This window comes from Gadus chalcogrammus, chromosome 12 (genome assembly GCF_026213295.1).
Source record: "Gadus chalcogrammus isolate NIFS_2021 chromosome 12, NIFS_Gcha_1.0, whole genome shotgun sequence".
Lineage (NCBI taxonomy): Eukaryota > Metazoa > Chordata > Actinopteri > Gadiformes > Gadidae > Gadus > Gadus chalcogrammus.
In genome coordinates this window covers 32,715,551-32,732,462 of record NC_079423.1, presented here as the reverse complement: position 1 = coordinate 32,732,462, position 16,912 = coordinate 32,715,551, and the positions used below count along the sequence as shown (strand labels likewise).

The 16,912-nt window shown below is 59.2% G+C and overlaps 1 protein-coding gene across 1 annotated transcript in view; it reads right to left on the bottom strand.

Annotated features, from left to right (window-relative positions):
* Nucleotides 1–16,912, bottom strand: part of hmcn1 (hemicentin 1) — a 102,954-nt gene that overhangs the window by 11,726 nt on the left and 74,316 nt on the right. Inside the window, exons 64-92 of the mRNA XM_056603397.1 lie at nt 16,210–16,396; nt 15,705–15,829; nt 15,190–15,373; nt 14,965–15,062; nt 14,395–14,673; nt 13,307–13,503; nt 13,111–13,192; nt 12,475–12,611; nt 12,062–12,203; nt 10,709–10,853; nt 10,321–10,448; nt 10,070–10,226; nt 9,790–9,911; nt 9,386–9,550; nt 8,821–8,928; nt 8,384–8,521; nt 7,424–7,558; nt 6,764–7,033; nt 6,330–6,520; nt 5,453–5,666; nt 5,111–5,242; nt 4,514–4,704; nt 3,996–4,077; nt 3,647–3,916; nt 2,406–2,576; nt 1,902–2,072; nt 1,418–1,588; nt 395–565; nt 1–33 (exon numbers count right to left, since the gene is read on the bottom strand). The exon at nt 1–33 is cut by the window's left edge and continues 138 nt beyond it. Coding sequence (XP_056459372.1) covers nt 1–33; nt 395–565; nt 1,418–1,588; nt 1,902–2,072; nt 2,406–2,576; nt 3,647–3,916; nt 3,996–4,077; nt 4,514–4,704; nt 5,111–5,242; nt 5,453–5,666; nt 6,330–6,520; nt 6,764–7,033; nt 7,424–7,558; nt 8,384–8,521; nt 8,821–8,928; nt 9,386–9,550; nt 9,790–9,911; nt 10,070–10,226; nt 10,321–10,448; nt 10,709–10,853; nt 12,062–12,203; nt 12,475–12,611; nt 13,111–13,192; nt 13,307–13,503; nt 14,395–14,673; nt 14,965–15,062; nt 15,190–15,373; nt 15,705–15,829; nt 16,210–16,396 — 4,596 coding nt within the window. The remainder of the gene's footprint in view (nt 34–394; nt 566–1,417; nt 1,589–1,901; nt 2,073–2,405; nt 2,577–3,646; nt 3,917–3,995; nt 4,078–4,513; nt 4,705–5,110; nt 5,243–5,452; nt 5,667–6,329; nt 6,521–6,763; nt 7,034–7,423; nt 7,559–8,383; nt 8,522–8,820; nt 8,929–9,385; nt 9,551–9,789; nt 9,912–10,069; nt 10,227–10,320; nt 10,449–10,708; nt 10,854–12,061; nt 12,204–12,474; nt 12,612–13,110; nt 13,193–13,306; nt 13,504–14,394; nt 14,674–14,964; nt 15,063–15,189; nt 15,374–15,704; nt 15,830–16,209; nt 16,397–16,912) is intronic.

The following is a 16,912-nucleotide window of genomic DNA, read 5'->3' as shown; positions in this document are numbered from 1 at the left end:
CCCAGCCGCTCCAGGGGGCCCAGTGCCCCGCCACTGCGGAGGGAGGGAGGGGGTCAGGCTCCGCTGAGGGGCCGCTGATCCAGAGCCCTGGGCCCGAACCACGGCCCCTCGTAGCGCTGCTCCCCCTTCTGGAGCCGCTGAGTGGTACCTCCTCACACCGGGCCCCAACACACACACACACCCAGGGGGAGAGCGAACCCCACCCCAACACACACACACACCCAGGGGGAGAGCGAACCCCACCCCAACACACACACACACCCAGGGAAGAGTGAGGGGGGAGTGAGGGGGGAGTGAGGGGGAGAGTGAGGGGGGGAGTGAGGGGGGAGTGAGGTGGGAGTGAGGGGGAGACCATGACAACACGGTTCACAGTGGGAGTCCAACGCAGACTCACCTGGGCAGGGCTCGCTGTTGCAGAAGTCTGTGTGCACGTCGCTGCCCTCACACTGCCTGCCCCCATGCTGGGGGGCGGGGCTGGCGCAGAGGCGTGTCCTCTGGCGGGTCCCGCCCCCACAGGAAACCCCACAGGCTCCCCAGCTCACCCATGATGACCACTTCCCGTCCACTGAAACACAAAGATGGGCTCCTTCCAGTTCAACAGAGTGAGCTGCATGCAACCAGACTCCAACGTAGATCCATGAGGCATTGTCCCTCAGCTAGGACGATTCACACACGGTAACACATTCACACACTCTGACGCCTTACTGCCCCTCAGCTAGGACGATTCACACACGGTAACACATTCACACACTCTAACGCCTTACTGCCCCTCAGCTAGGACGATTCACACACGGTAACACATTCACACACTCTAACGCCTTAATGTCCCTCAGCTAGGACGATTCACACACGGTAACACATTCACACACTCTGACGCCTTAATGTCCCTCAGCTAGGACGATTCACACACGGTAACACATTCACACACTCTAACGCCTTAATGTCCCTCAGCTAGGACGATTCACACACGGTAACACATTCACACACTCTAACGCCTTAATGTCCCTCAGCTAGGACGATTCACACACGGTAACACATTCACACACTCTGACGCCTTAATGAACCTCAGCTAGGACGATTCACACACGGTAACACATTCACACACTCTGACGCCTTACGGTTCCACTGCAGAGCAACGGCATTGAGCAGCATGGACTGCTTGGGTTTCCTGTATCTGAAGTCCCCCTCCTTTATGTTCCACTCCCACCCTCTCTACAGTCCCGTCCTCCTGAGCGTGTCCCCCCACCCACCAGCTGGGGGGCCGGCCCTGACCCCTGACCCTGCTGGGGGGCCGGCCCTGACCCCTGACCCAGCAAGGGGGCCGGCCCTGACCCAGTAGGGGGGCCGGCCCTGACCCCTGACCCAGCTGGGGGGCCGGCCCTGACCCCTGACCCTGCTGGCCCGGGGACCCTCTTACCGGGACAGGGTCTCTCCCTGCAGAGCTGGGTCTGAGCGTCCGGCCCGGCGCAGCGCGGCCCGTCGAAGGCCGGGGGGGGGTCGTTGCAGAGGCGGAGCCTGCTCTGCGTGCCCTCGCCACACGTCTCGCTGCAGGGGCTCCATGGCAACCAGGCGCCCCAGCTCCCCGCCACTGGAGGGGCGGCAGGGCGAGAGTGAGGGGGCGGCAGGCTGCTGGGGATCTAACGCAGCCAGGCTAATGTTTAAAGATCATCTAAAGATTTCACAAAAATTAATGAACTAATATTAACACAAGTGTGGTTTTATATTTGAATTAACAATTTACTTTATTGAGAAATGGCATAGAAATTATTCATTTGCAGGTGAGGATTCCTACTCGTGGTGAGGAGAACGTTATTACAGCCCAGGGCCGGGGGGCGGGGCCGGGGGGCAGGGGGCGGGGCGGGGCGGGGCCCGGGGGCCCGCTGAGGGGAGGGACCACTTACCAGGGCAGGGCCTGACGCTGCACAGGATGGCCTCCACGGCCTGGCCCTCGCAGACAGCGCCCCCGTGCTGAGCGGGAGGGCTACTGCAGCTCCGCACCCGCGTCCTGTTGCCCTGGCCGCAGCTCCGAGAGCACTCCTCCCAGACGGACCACTCGGACCAGCGCCCGTCCACTGAGGGAAGGGAGGGGGACTCAGAGAGGGACTCAGAGAACACACACACACACACACACACACACACACACACACACACACACACACACACACACACACACACACACACACACACACACAGAGGCACACACACACACACACACAGGCACACACACACACACACACACAGGCACACACACACAGAGGCACACACACACACACACACACACACACACACACACACACACACACACACACACACACACACACACACACACACACACACACACACACACACACACACACACACACACACACACACACACACACACACAGATTTATGTATAAACCTACCTGGGCAGGGCTTTCCCTGACAGCTGCGTGTCTCTGAGTCCAGCCCTGCACAGTGGCGCCCCCCGTTGGCAGGGAGGGGTTTGTTGCACTGCCTCAGCCTCTTCTGGGCCCCGGCCCCACAGGACACACTGCAGGGGCCCCACTGAGTCCACTCTGCGTAGCCGCCGTGCACTGGAACCATGACGCCCACGGGAGGGTTAGACGCACAGTACGATGCTGTATAAAGCCCAAAGCACACCTAGAACCATGTTGCCTCATGTGTGAAGCGCGTCCCAACAGATGAATCTCCTCCCATAATTCACGTCTACCACTACAGCAGAACGCCACTGCTGGGGTTCAGTGCTAATGCTATCCTCTCTGCTAATGCTAGTGCTAATGCTATCCCCTCTGGGCCTCACCTCTCACGGTGAGGCTCTGCTAATGCTAGTGCTAATGCTATCCCCTCTGGGCCTCACCTCTCACGGTGAGGCTCTGCTAATGCTAGTGCTAATGCTATCCTCTCTGGGCCTCACCTCTCACGGTGAGGCTCTGCTAATGCTAGTGCTAATGCTATCCCCTCTGGGCCTCACCTCTCACGGTGAGGCTCTGCTAATGCTAGTGCTAATGCTATCCTCTCTGGGCCTCACCTCTCACGGTGAGGCTCTGCTAATGCTAGTGCTAATGCTATCCTCTCTGCTAATGCTAGTGCTAATGCTATCCTCTCTGGGCCTCACCTCTCACGGTGAGGCTCTGCTAATGCTAGTGCTAATGCTATCCCCTCTGGGCCTCACCTCTCACGGTGAGGCTCTGCTAATGCTAGTGCTAATGCTATCCTCTCTGGGCCTCACCTCTCACGGTGAGGCTCTGCTAATGCTAGTGCTAATGCTAGTGCTAATACTATCCCCTCTGGGCCTCACCTCTCACGGTGAGGCTCTGCTAATGCTAGTGCTAATGCTAGTGCTAATACTATCCCCTCTGGGCCTCACCTCTCACGGTGAGGCTCTGCTAATGCTAGTGCTAATGCTAGTGCTAATGCTATCCCCTCTGGGCCTCACCTCTCACGGTGAGGCTCTGCTAATGCTAGTGCTAATGCTAGTGCTAATACTATCCCCTCTGGGCCTCACCTCTCACGGTGAGGCTCTGCTAATGCTAGTGCTAATGCTAGTGCTAATACTATCCCCTCTGGGCCTCACCTCTCACGGTGAGGCTCTGCTAATGCTAGTGCTAATGCTAGTGCTAATACTATCCCCTCTGGGCCTCACCTCTCACGGTGAGCGCCACGCGGGCCGCCGCGGCGCCCAGCAGGTTCCGGGCCACGCACTCGTACTCGGCCGTGTCCTCTCGCTGGACGCCGCTGAGCCGCAGCGAGCCGTTGGCCAGGGTGGAGAGGCGCTCGCTGGCCAGCAGGGGGCGGCCGTGGCGGGACCACTCCAGGAGCGGGGTGGGCTCCCCCCCCGCCCGGCAGTGGAGCAGCAGGGTGGAGCCGGCGTCCACCAGGGCCTCCAGCGGCTCCACCGTGACGCTGGGCGCACCTGCAGGGAGACGTCGTTATGTCTCCGACTCATCATCAGAGGACCGGTGGCCACGGACACACAGAGGGTTCACACGTACTCTGCAACACCAGGGACACACTCCTCTCCACCGCCCCTGCCTCGTTGGTGGCCACGCACAGGTAGCTCCCCGCGTCCTCGCCCTGCAGACGGGGAACAGGGCAGCACAGGGGGCTCAGAACGGCAGCACAGGGGGCTCAGAACGGCAGCACAGGGGGCTCAGAACGGCAGCACAGGGGGCTCAGAACGGCAGCACAGGGGGCTCAGAACGGCAGCACAGGGGGCTCAGAACGGCAGCACAGGGGGCTCAGAACGGCAGCACAGGGGGCTCAGAACGGCAGCACAGGGGGCTCAGAACGGCAGCACAGGGGGCTCAGAACGGCAGCACAGGGGGCTCAGAACGGCAGCACAGGGGGCTCAGAACGGCACACAGGGGGCTCAGAACGGCACACAGGGGGCTCAGAACGGGCCCCTCAACCGTCCAGGGGCCAACAGGACAGCCATCGTCTGCATATGGAGCCCATGCTCTAATATCGTATCGATGCGTTCACAGGCGCGGTATGAAGGCGGTCCCCGTACCACGGTGCCGTAGATCGCCAGGGAGCCGTTGGTCAGCTGGCGGACGCGCTCGCTGGTCTCCATGGCGACGCCCCCCCGTCTCCACGTGATGGCGGGCAGGGGGTCGCCCCGGACCTCGCAGTGCAGCACGGCGGTGCCCCCTAGGGGCTCAACGCGGCTGGAGTGGAGGTCCCCATCGATGACGGGCGGCTCTGCAGACAGACAGACAGACAGGGAGGGAGGGAGGGGGAGGGAGAGAGAGAGAGAGAGAGAGAGAGAGAGAGAGAGAGGGGAGACAGACAGACAGACAGACAGACAGACAGACAGACAGACAGACAGACAGACAGACAGACAGACAGACAGACAGACAGACAGACAGACAGACAGACAGACAGACAGACAGACAGGGAGGGAGGGAGAGAGAGAGAGAGAGAGAGAGAGAGAGAGAGAGAGAGAGAGAGAGAGAGAGAGAGAGAGAGAGGGAGGGAGGGAGGGAGGGAGGGATCAACCACAGTCTTTTACTTACTGCATGTGAACAGGAACTTACTGCATGTGAACAGGAAGGGCATGTTTGAGATGACATAAAGACAGAACCACTGAATGCTGTTATTGAAGCACCTTTGACGTAGACGAAGGCCACGGCCTTGATGGTGCCGGCGGTGTTCTCGGCCACGCAGGTGTAGGAGCCGGAGTCCTCCTTGGTCACCCGCTCCCTCACCAGCTCGCTGTGGCCCATGTGGTCGTGGTGCGCTGACAGGGGGAGAACAACAGTTGGTCCCCGTCTCAGGACTGAGGCCCCTGGACCCCACACTGCTCGTAACAACTCTAGTGCGTTGAACCCAGAAGGACAACGGAGTCCCTATTCACTGCATCAGTGGGATCCCTGTGAGGGCCCCACTGGACCCCTTCCACATGCAGGGGGGCTACAACACGCTGTCCTATAGGGGCTCATGGGTGAACCTGGGAGGGTGCTGTTGTTGAAGGCCCAGGTGATCTTGGGGAGGGGGGCCCCGGCGGCCCCGCAGCCCAGCGTCAGGCGCCCCCCCCTGCTGAGGGCCACGTCCTCCGGCAGGCGGCTGAAGACCGGCGGGGTGTGGACGGACAGCGCCACCGTGTGGCTGTCCTCCCCCACCGCGTTGGTGGCCACGCAGGTGTAGAGGCCAGCGTCATCGGGCTAGAGGAGGGGGAGGGGGGGAGGGGGAGGGGGGGGGGGGGGGAGGGGGAGGATGAAGAGGAGGAGGAGGGGGGGAGGAAGAGGAGGAGGACGAGGAGGACGAGGAGGAGGAGGAGGAGGGGGGGAGGAAGAGGAGGAGGACGAGGAGGAGGAGGAGCATGAGGGAGGAGGTAGAAAGTGGCGAGCAGAAGACTTCGGGTTAGGTTTTACATTCTACCACCCAAAGGAAGGCGCTATAGGTACGATGGGAGAGCTTTAAAGCCACAGGGTGATAGAGAGCTACGCTACCTGAGCTATAAGCTATAGGGAGCTACGCTACCTGAGCTATACGCTATAGGGAGCTACGCTACCTGAGCTAGAAGCTATAGGGAGCTAACGCTACCTGAGCTATACGCTATAGGGAGCTACGCTACCTGAGCTATAAGCTATAGGGAGCTACGCTACCTGAGCTATAAGCTATAGGGAGCTAACGCTACCTGAGCTATACGCTATAGGGAGCTACCCTACCTGAGCTATAAGCTATAGGGAGCTACCCTACCTGAGCTATACGCTATAGGGAGCTACCCTACCTGAGCTATAAGCTATAGGGAGCTACGCTACCTGAGCTATAAGCTATAGGGAGCTACGCTACCTGAGCTATAAGCTATAGGGAGCTAACGCTACCTGAGCGGCGTCGAGGAGCAGCTCCCCCGAGGGCAGGACGGTGAACTCCCCGGTGCTCTGGCTGAGCGGAACGCCCTCCTTCTCCCAGGACAGGGAGGGCTGCGGGACCCCCTCGGCGGAGCACAGCAGCTGGGCCTGGCCCCCCGCCACCACCGCCACCTCCAGAGCCCCGCCCCTGATGGAGGGAGGGACTGGGGGGAGGAGCCACGGGATGGGATGGGAGACAACCGCATTGAGTCAATAATATAAAAAGGTGTGGGTGGCGTGGTGGAACACATTATATTATAAATCTGGTATAAATAAATAAAATAAATCTGCATTTTCATTCCGAGATCATATATCAGATCATATCACAGAGCAGATCTCGGGTGCAAATACAGGGGGTTGCCCGGCAACGTCACTTCATCCAATCAGAGGCGGCGGCGGTGACTGACTCTGCACGGTGAGGCTCATCTCCCGGCTGGCCGAGCCGGCGGGGTTGGCCGCCAGGCAGGTGTAGCGGCCGGTGTCGCCGGGCCGGGCGAAGGCGATCTGCAGGGAGCCCGAGGCCAGCGGCCGCAGCCGCAGGGACTCCGCCAGCGGACCGCCGTCTTTGTGCCAGGAGATGGAGGGGGAGGGGGAGCCGTCGGCGTGGCAACGCAGCGTCACCGAGGAGTCCAGCGGCGCCAGGTAGCGGGCGGCGTCGGAGCTGATGGCCGGAGGCACTGAGGACACAGGAGGCACTGAGGACACAGGAGGCACTGAGGACACAGTAGGCACTGAGGACACAGGAGGCACTGAGGACACAGGAGGCACTGAGGACACAGGAGGCACTGAGGACACAGGAGGCTCCTCCGTTACGGAGCCCAGAGCACACCTCAGGGGGCTCTCAATGCAACATGGGAAGGTGTTAAAGGAGGAGTTAAGGCGATAACTTCAGTGTTATTTGTTCTTCTGTGTGTGTGTGTGTGTGTGTGTGTGTGTGTGTGTGTGTGTGTGTGTGTGTGTGTGTGTGTGTGTGTGTGTGTGTGTGTGTGTGTGTGTGTGTGTGTGTGTGTGTGTGTGTGTGTGTGTGTGTGTGCACGCGCGCGTGCGTGCGTGCGTGCGTGTCCTACCCTGGACCCTGAGCTTGGTCTTGCCCAGGGCGGTCCCGGCTGGGTTCTGCGCCACACACATGTAGGTCCCGGCGTCGGTCGCCGAGGCCTTGGAGATGAGCAGAGCTCCGGTTGGGAGGACGGTGAAGCCAGCGCCTAGCAACACCGGAGAGGACAACGCTGGTTAGCTTGGAGGGGACACAAGTACACACATAGGCCTTTCACACCGCCGCAAAATCGGAGCCCGTTCCGGGCTAGTGCGGAGCTAGGGCCAGTGTTTTGGTTTCACAACGCCAGAGAACCGGCTCCGGCCTGTAAAGACCGGTTCAACTCCAACCCCAGGATTGAGCTGGGCCAGAACGAAACTGCCTTTACGCCAAGTGCAGGGGGCGGGGTTATCCTTACCTTCATAAACAGGAAGACCAACAAATTGTTAAAAACACAGAAGAAAACAATGGACGTCGTGAAGACGAAAACGCAGTGGAGGAGACAACCTGTCTCCTTGGATTCTGGTCATCTTCCGAGGTCCAGAACAAGTTAGAGGGAGCAACCCGGACAAAGGCTATCTTTGAAAGCGGAGACGTATGCAGACGTTCTCAGCGACGTCATGACGTTGCTCTCGCTGGCTCCATGGCTGGCTCTGGCCGGTGTGAAACCAACTGGTTCATAACTGGGATAACCAGTTTTGAACTGGCCCTAGCACCAGCCCGGAACTGGCTCTTGGTTCTTTTTGGTGTGAAAGGCCTAACACACACACCACACACATACCTAGGTATACACAGCTACACACTGCACACACACACACACACACACACACAGACACAGACACAGACACAGACACAGACACAGACACAGACACAGACACAGACACAGACACAGACACACACACACACACACACACACACACACACACACACACACACACACACACACAGACCTAGGTACACAGCTACGCAGTACACAGTACTAGTGCAGCCCTACCCCGGGTGTGGGTGTTGATGCCCTCCCTCTGCCAGCGGACCGAGGGCCTGGGGGAGCCGGTGGCTCTGCAGGGCAGGGTGACTGGGCTGTGGAGGATCACGTCCAGGTGGGACGGGTGCTCCAGGATCAGGGGCGTCTCTGGGGACACAGGGGGGCCGCTGTCAAGAGGACACACAGGTGGGGGTCCCCTCGCTGGAGCCACTGAGGTGCCTCAGGTCCAACCTCGGGTTGGGACGACAACATTTAGCTTCAGAGGTTTTTGGCCTTTTAACATTTGAACGCCGGCTGCAGCAGACATTGGGATATCCTTCATGAGGACTTCACACTTGATTCATATTTGATCATTTATTTGTTTTTCTGCCTTAGTTTGATGAGGCGTCTCCCTAAGGCCTCATGTCACTAAGGCCCGGTCCGTTGGTGTCCCAGGGCGTTCTCACCGAGCACGCTGAGCTGCACACGGCGCTGGGCGGAGCCCGCGGCGTTCTGGGCCACGCAGAGGTAGCGACCGGCGTGCCGCAGCTCGGCCGAGGAGATCTCCAGCGGCCCTGAGGAGACACCACACTCCGGTCAGCACGGAAATAAAACATGGCTTATTTCTTTATCTGAATGACTCAAATATCAGCTCCTGGTGAGAATCAGGAGCTCATATTTGAATCATATAATAATAGAAACAATATTTGAAATGTAATTTGCAAGAATTACCATTACCTCAGCTATTAGTGAGGGTTCAATACGCCTGCCGCTCTGAGAGCCTATTTAGATTTTAGATTCTTTCCTGCTAATTTCTGAATGATTGGTTTGGGGACTCCAGCTTGTCTGTCAATCACAGGTGTGTGAGATGCACCACTTCTCATTGGGGGAGAAGCGTGGGAGGGCGGGAGCAGAGGGAGAGGGGACATCTCTTTGGTTGTTTAACTTCAAAGCTTTGCTGCCCTTCCCGTCGTTGTGTACCTCCTCCAGGTAACAGCCCTATGACCTGTTGGTTAGGGTTATAATAATGACCTGAGGGCAGGACAGTGTAACCTGCTCCCTGATTGGACAGCTCCACTCCGTCCCGACTCCAGGTGACGGCCGGCTCAGGGACTCCGGACGCAGAGCAGCCCAGGACCACGGGGGCCAGCCGGAGCACCTCCAGCTCAGAGGGCTCGTCCGCCAGGGAGGGGGGCACTGGGGACACACACACACACACACACACACACACACACACACACACACACACACACACACACACACACACACACACACACACACACACACACACACAGGCCAGTTACCAACGCGGCACACACACATTCACACACGGGTAGGAAGATTGACGACTTAACGTTGTTCGATCTATACCCGGGGGTCATGTGATGCTGTCTGATAAGACCTGCTGCTTTGTGACCTCAGTCTTGTTGTCTAACCTTGAACAGTGAGGTTGACGGTGCGGGAGTCCTCTCCGGCCTTGTTGGAGACCAGACACTCATACGTCGCCGTGTCCTCCACCGTGGGCGCCATGACAACCAGGGAGCCAGACGACAGTAACCTGGTGACAGCAGAAGAGAACAACATTTCATAAACAACACCGCTCATTGTGACGCTCCAGAAGAGTCAATCATAAACGGGTCGGAGCCACGACCCGTTTAGCTCCGCAACGCGCTAACAGAACACCAGGGGGCGACAGGAGGCAGAGCAGCGCCCCACCGGTACAGGTTCTGCTTCTGGTCCGTGTTCAGGGCCCGGCCGTTCTTGGTCCAGCTCACGCTGGGCTTGGGGATGCCGGTGGCCTCGCAGGCCAGGGTGGTCTGGACGTTCACCGTCACCGTGAGGTCTGAGCGCCCGCCGGCGACAGAAGGCGGCACTGAGGGACACAACACCCCCCCAACATAAAGAGCGTTAGGACCTCAACAAAGAAGAGCTTGTGCATGTTGTTTTGTTGGCGCTGCTGTCCTCACCGTGCACCTGCAGGTCCACCCTCCTCTGCTGGGTCCCGGCCGGGTTGGTGGCCATGCACAGGTAGCGTCCCGTGTCCCTCACCTGGGCCGCGTGGAGGAGCAGGGAGCCGTCCTCTGTGATGGTGTACCTGAGGGCGGAGGCAGACGGGGTCAACACCACGCTGTACATCAAGGGAGCCCCTTCTCACTGAACCCAATGAAAGGACGAGGCAGAGATCCTACACCCGACCTCACAGAGACACTCAGGACCCGCTCTACCTGGGGTGGTCTCCATCCAGAGATCCTACACCCGAACTCACAGAGACACTCAGGACCCGCTCTACCTGGGGTGGTCTCCATCCAGAGATCCTACACCCGACCTCACAGAGACACTCTACCCCAGCTCTACCTGGGGTGGTCTCCATCCAGAACCGCTCCGTGCTTCCTCCAGGTGACGCGAGGGGGGGGCACGCCCTCCACCACACACCCCAACACCGCGGGCTGGGCCAGGAGCACCGCCACGCTCTGGGGCCCCGGCTGGATGCTGGGGGCCACTGGGAGAGGAGACATGGTCATATATTCACTGGGGAACTCGATTTGATACAAAGCCTCAAACTGCTGGCTTCCCATAGTTCAATAGCTCTATAGAGCTCTGATGACCACCTATAGAGCTCTGATTCCAACCTATAGAGCTCTGATGACCACCTATAGAGCTCTGATCCCCTATAGAGCTCTGATTCCCACCTATAGAGCTCTGATGACCACCTATAGAGCTCTGATCACCTATAGAGCTATGATTCCCACCTATAGAGCTTTGATTCCCACCTATAGAGCTCTGATTACCACCTATGGAGCTCTGATCACCTATAGAGCTCTCATCACCTATATAGCTCTGATTCCCACCTATAGAGCTCTGATTTCCACCTATAGAGCTCTGATTACCACCTATAGAGCTCTGATTACCACCTATAGAGCTCTGCTCACCTATAGAGCTCAGATTGCCACCTATAGAGCTCTGATTACCACCTATAGAGCTCTGATTACCACCTAAAGAGCTCTGATTACCACCTATAGAGCTCTGATTACCACCTATAGAGCTCTGATTGCCACCTATAGAGCTCTGATTACCACCTATAGAGCTCTGATTACCACCTATAGAGCTCTGATTACCACCTATAGAGCTCTGATTACCACCTATAGAGCTCTGATCACCTATAGAGCTCTGATTACCACCTATAGAGCTTTGATTCCCACCTATAGTAGGTGGGATTCAAACTCCTAACCTGTTAACACTAAACCGGTGTTAAAGCCCCTCTACAAGTCAAGCTTTTTCTTTTGGATGGGGAGATGAGTTGCATTGTTGATGGTTAGGTGATGGTTAGTTGATGGTTGATGGCTAGTTGATGGCTAGTTGCTGGTTAGTTGCTGGTTAGTTGATGGTTGATGGCTAGTTGATGGCTAGTTGATGGTTAGCTTATGGTTAGTTGATGGTGGATGGCTAGTTGATGTTTGATGGTTAGCTTATGGTTAGTTGATGGTTGATGGTTGGTTGAAGCATAGTTGATTAATAGTTGATGGTTAGTTGATGGTTGATGGTTAGTTGATGTTTGATGGTTAGCTTATGGTTAGTTGATGGTTGATGGTTAGTTGAAGCATAGTTGATTAATAGTTGATGGTTAGTTGATGGTTGATGGCTAGTTGATGGTGAGTTGATCGTTGATGGTAAGTTGCTGGTTAGTTGCTGGTTAGTTGGTTAGCGTACCATTGACGGTGAGGTTGAACTGTCTGGTGGTCTCCCCGGCGACGTTGGTTGCTACGCAGGTGTAGTGGGCGTGGTCTCCGAGCTCCGCCGTGTTGATCTGCAGGTAGCGGCTCTGAGAGAGGAGACGCACACGGCCTGACGGCTGGGGGGAGAGAGGAGGGGGGGTGAGGAGGAGGGGGGGTGAGGAGGAGAGGAGGAGGAGGAGGAGGAGGAGGAGGAGGAGGAGGAGGAGGAGGAGGGGGAAGAGGAGGAGGAGGGGAAAGAGGAGGGGTCACAGCCTGATGACCTCCTGGTCCCGTGTGTCTGTGGACACTGGCCTCGTCCCACTGCTCCCAGTCTACATTCTAGCCTCGTCCCAGTGCTCCCAGTCTACATGGGCTCCTCTCCTCTGGGGGGGCGGGGTCTTGGTTTACCTGGAGGGGGGAGCCGTCCTTGAGCCAGGTGAGCGTGGGCGGGGGGACGGCGTCGGACTGGCACTCCAGAGTCACCTGTCTGCCCCGCAGCACCGCCACGTCCTGGGGGGCGCCCTCCCCCGCGATGTTGGGGGGGACTACACACAGAAAATCACACACAACACAACACACACACACGCACACAACATCAGGATGACTCTTATTGATAGGAGGGACTACAAAGAGAAACACACATCAGGATCAACACGCACAACACAACACGCACACATCAGGATCAACACGCACAACACAACACACACACATCAGGATCAACACGCACAACACAACACGCACACATCAGGATCAACACGCACAACACAACACACACACATCAGGATCAACACGCACAACACAACACACACACATCAGGATCAACACGCACAACACAACACACACACATCAGGATCACTCTTAAACACACATCAGGAACCTCTTAGTGTTAGGAGGGACTACACAGAGAAACCACATCAGAATCAGGCCCAACGGACACAATCCAACCCAATCAACCAGCCTTCAGCCGGTACAAAGCCAACGGTGCAAAAATGTGTGGGAGAACATGACATATTGGGGTGAGCACTTACTGACTACATTACCCACCATGCACTCTGACCAGGAACTCCTTGTCATCATCTCCGGCCGGACTGTTAGCCAGACAGGTGTATCTACCTGTGTCCTCTACCTGGACGGAGGAGGAATAAGACAGTGGCAAACATGTGAGGAGAGGGAGAAGATAAACCAAACAGAATGTCTCAAAGTCTCACTGGAGGAATAATATCTGGAGGTGACCCCTGACCTGGGCCGAGGCCACGACGAGCCCCTCCCCTCCCCGCAGGAGGCGCACTCTGTCCGTCTGGGGCAGCGGGCGTCCGTCCTTCAGCCAGGTGAGGGAGGGGGGGGGGACGCCCCACGCCTCACACTCCAGCTCCAGGGCGTGGTCGACCACCACCGACACCTCCACAGGAACCTGGGACCCGTTGATGCTGGGGGGCTCTGGGGACGCACAGTGAGGCCGTTATGCGCCTCGCTCCTGACCACAGGATGGACTCCACAGCGGCCACCTGTCACTCAACGTCGTCCAGACCCTCCAATCCTCAACCAATCGTAGCTCTTTGAATCACTCTAGTCCTCACTCAACCCGACCACCCTAATGGAGCCCTGCTCTGAGCCCTGCACTGAGTCCTCAGTGCAGGGCTCAGAGGAGCAGAGGTGGACCCCCCAGCACCCTGAGGTGGACCCCCCAACACCCTGAGGTGGACCCCCCAGCACCCTGAGGTGGACCCCCAGCACCCTGAGGTGGACACCCCCGCACCCTGAGGTGGACCCCCCCAGAACCCTGAGGTGGACCCCCCAGCACCCTGAGGTGGACCCCCCAGCACCCTGAGGTGGACCCCCCAACACCCTGAGGTGGACCCCCCAGCACCCTGAGATGGGCCCCCCAGCACCCTGAGGTGGACCCCCAGCACCCTGAGGTGGACCCCCCAGCACCCTGAGGTGGACCCCCAGCACCCTGAGGTGGACCCCCAGCACCCTGCTCTCTGGACCCACCCAGCACCCTGAGGTGGACCCCCAGCACCCTGAGGTGGACCCCCAGCACCCTGCTCTCTGGACCCACCCAGCACCCTGAGGTGGACCCCCCCAGCACCCTGAGGTGGACCCCCCCAGCACCCTGAGGTGGACCCCCAACACCCTGAGGTGGACCCCCCCAGCACCCTGAGGTGGACCCCCCCAGCACCCTGAGGTGGACCCCCAACACCCTGAGGTGGACCCCCAGCACCCTGCTCTCTGGACCCCCCAGCACCCTGAGGTGGACCCCCAGCACCCTGAGGTGGACCCCCCCAGCACCCTGAGGTGGACCCCCAGCACCCTGCTCTCTGGACCCACCCAGCACCCTGAGGTTGAAGTGGCGGCTGGCCCGCCCGGCGACGCTGTCCGCCCGGCAGGTGTAGCGGGCCGTGTGATTGGGCGCGGCCCGGGGCAGCTCCAGGGTGGTGTTAAGGTGGAGGAGGCGGAGCTCCAGGTCGGGGTCCAGCTCCAGGCCGTCCCTGAACCAGGACAGGGTGGGGGGGGGGGTCCCGTCGGCGATGCAGACCAGAGAGGCCGGGTTCCCCCTCACCACCGTCACGTCCTCCGTGGACCCCGCTCGGTCCAGGCGGGGGGGCACTGGGGGGGGGGGGCATGTAGACATGTTAACCGCTCATCCTAGCTTTATGTAAAACATGAGGAGGAGGAGGAGGAGGAGGAGGAGGAGGAGGAGGAGGAGGAGAAGGGAGAGGAGGAGGAGGGGAGGAGAGGAGGAGGAGGAGGAGGAGGAGGAGGAGGAGGAGGAGGAGGAGGAGGGGTCACATAGCTTTATGTAAAACATGAAGCCACGTTTTGTACCGGAGTCCCTCCCTGTCCCATCGTCCCCTCAGCGTCCTTCACGCCGTAGCGGTGGTACTCTCTGGACCCTACCGTGGACCTGCAGGTTGTAGTGTCTGTTCTCCACCCCGGCCCGGTTGGACGCCACGCAGGTGTAGGAGCCGCCGTCGGACACCTGGGTGCGGGCGATCCTGACGACACAACGGGGGGGGGGGGGGTGAGACCAGGTCACACAGATGGCCCTGCCTCCACGGTGCGTTGGGGACCGGAGTGATGGACTCAGCCCTAGTGTCCATTGACCCCTGACCTCTGACCTACCGGAGCGCCTGGCCGGCCGAGAGCAGCCGGACGTGGGAGGAGACGGGCAGCGGGAGGCCGTTCCTCAGCCAGTTGATCTGGGGGGGGGGCGACCCGCTGACCACACACCGCATGGTCACAGCGCCGTTCAGGACGGCCGTCAGGCCCTGGGGCGGCTCGCTGGTCCCCTCTATGGTGGGGGGCACTGGGAACCACACAGAGGGGGAGGGGGGGTTAGGGGGTCCCCTCTATGGTGGGGGGCACTGGGAACCACACAGAGGGGGAGGGGGGGTTAGGGGGTCCCCTCTATGGTGGGGGGCACTGGGAACCACACAGAGGGGGAGGGGGGGTTAGGGGGTCCCCTCTATGGTGGGGGGCACTGGGAACCACACAGAGGGGGAGGGGGGGTTAGGGGGTCCCCTCTATGGTGGGGGGCACTGGGAACCACACAGAGGGGGAGGGGGGGTTAGGGGTCCCCTCTATGCCGGGGGGGTACTCAGTGGATGGGAGCTCTGGGACCGGGGGGGGTCACCCACCGAACACGTTGAGGTTGAAGATGCGGTCGTCCTCCCCGGCGCTGTTGGTGGCCACGCAGGTGTACTTGGCGTTGTCGGAGGGGCGCGCCGCGGCCACGGTGAGCACGGCGCCGTCCGGGCTGCTGCTGCACCACACAGGATCACATGACGCACGGGATCACATGACAGACAGGGTCACATGACGCACGGGATCACATGACAGACGGGATCACATGAGACGGGATCACATGACAGACGGGATCACATGACACACGGGATCACATGACAGACGCTGCTTCCACTCTGGTAAAAGGTCCATTTAGGGCCCGCCCCCTTGGTGGGATTTACCCCGTTATTTTCCCTCTTGGAGTAGCAGCCAGGACTCCCAACCCCACAGAACCTTAACCCCCCCTCTGTGGGGCCCAGTGATGCTGGGGACACACTGTCCCCCCCCCCCCCTCTGTGGGGCCCAGTGATGCTGGGGACACATTGTCCCCCCCCCGCACTCAGCCCCTCTCCTCCTCACCTGAGTCTGTTGGCTCCGCCCCCCGTCCCGTTGGCTCCGCCCCCCGTCCCATTGAGCCGCTCCCCGTCCTTCAGCCACTGGACGGTGGGCGGGGGGGTTCCCTCAGCGAGGCACTGCAGCTGGACGCTCTGGTTCAGCAGCACCCCCACGTCGCTGGGCATCTCAGAGCCGGAGATACTGGGAGGCACTGGGAGGAAGGGGAGGGTCCTGGTTACCCCTACACGAGGGCGGGCGGGGCACTGGGCCCTAGGAGCTACGTACCCTAGGTGCTACGTACCCTAGGAGCTACGTACCCTAGGAGCTACGTACCCTAGGAGCTACGTAGCCATACTACTACTACTAATACACACCACAGGGCATCACCACATGATGCCCAACACAATGGGAAGGGGAATGACGTTAATAATAAGGTTTAAAAAGGAACAGCCTAACGTGGAGCAAAACGTCAACACAACTATAAGAGAAAATATACATTTCAAAGATAAATGCAGAATAGAGCTGCTGTAGAATAGAGAATGTAGAATAGAGAGTGCTACCTGGTATGAGCAGCTGGTAGCTCTCACCTTGTATGACCAGCTGGTAGCTCTCACCTTGTATGACCAGGTGGTAGCTCTCACCTTGTATGACCAGGTGGTAGCTCTCACCTTGTATGACCAGCTGGTAGCTCTCACCTTGTATGAGCAGCTGGTAGCTCTCACCTTGT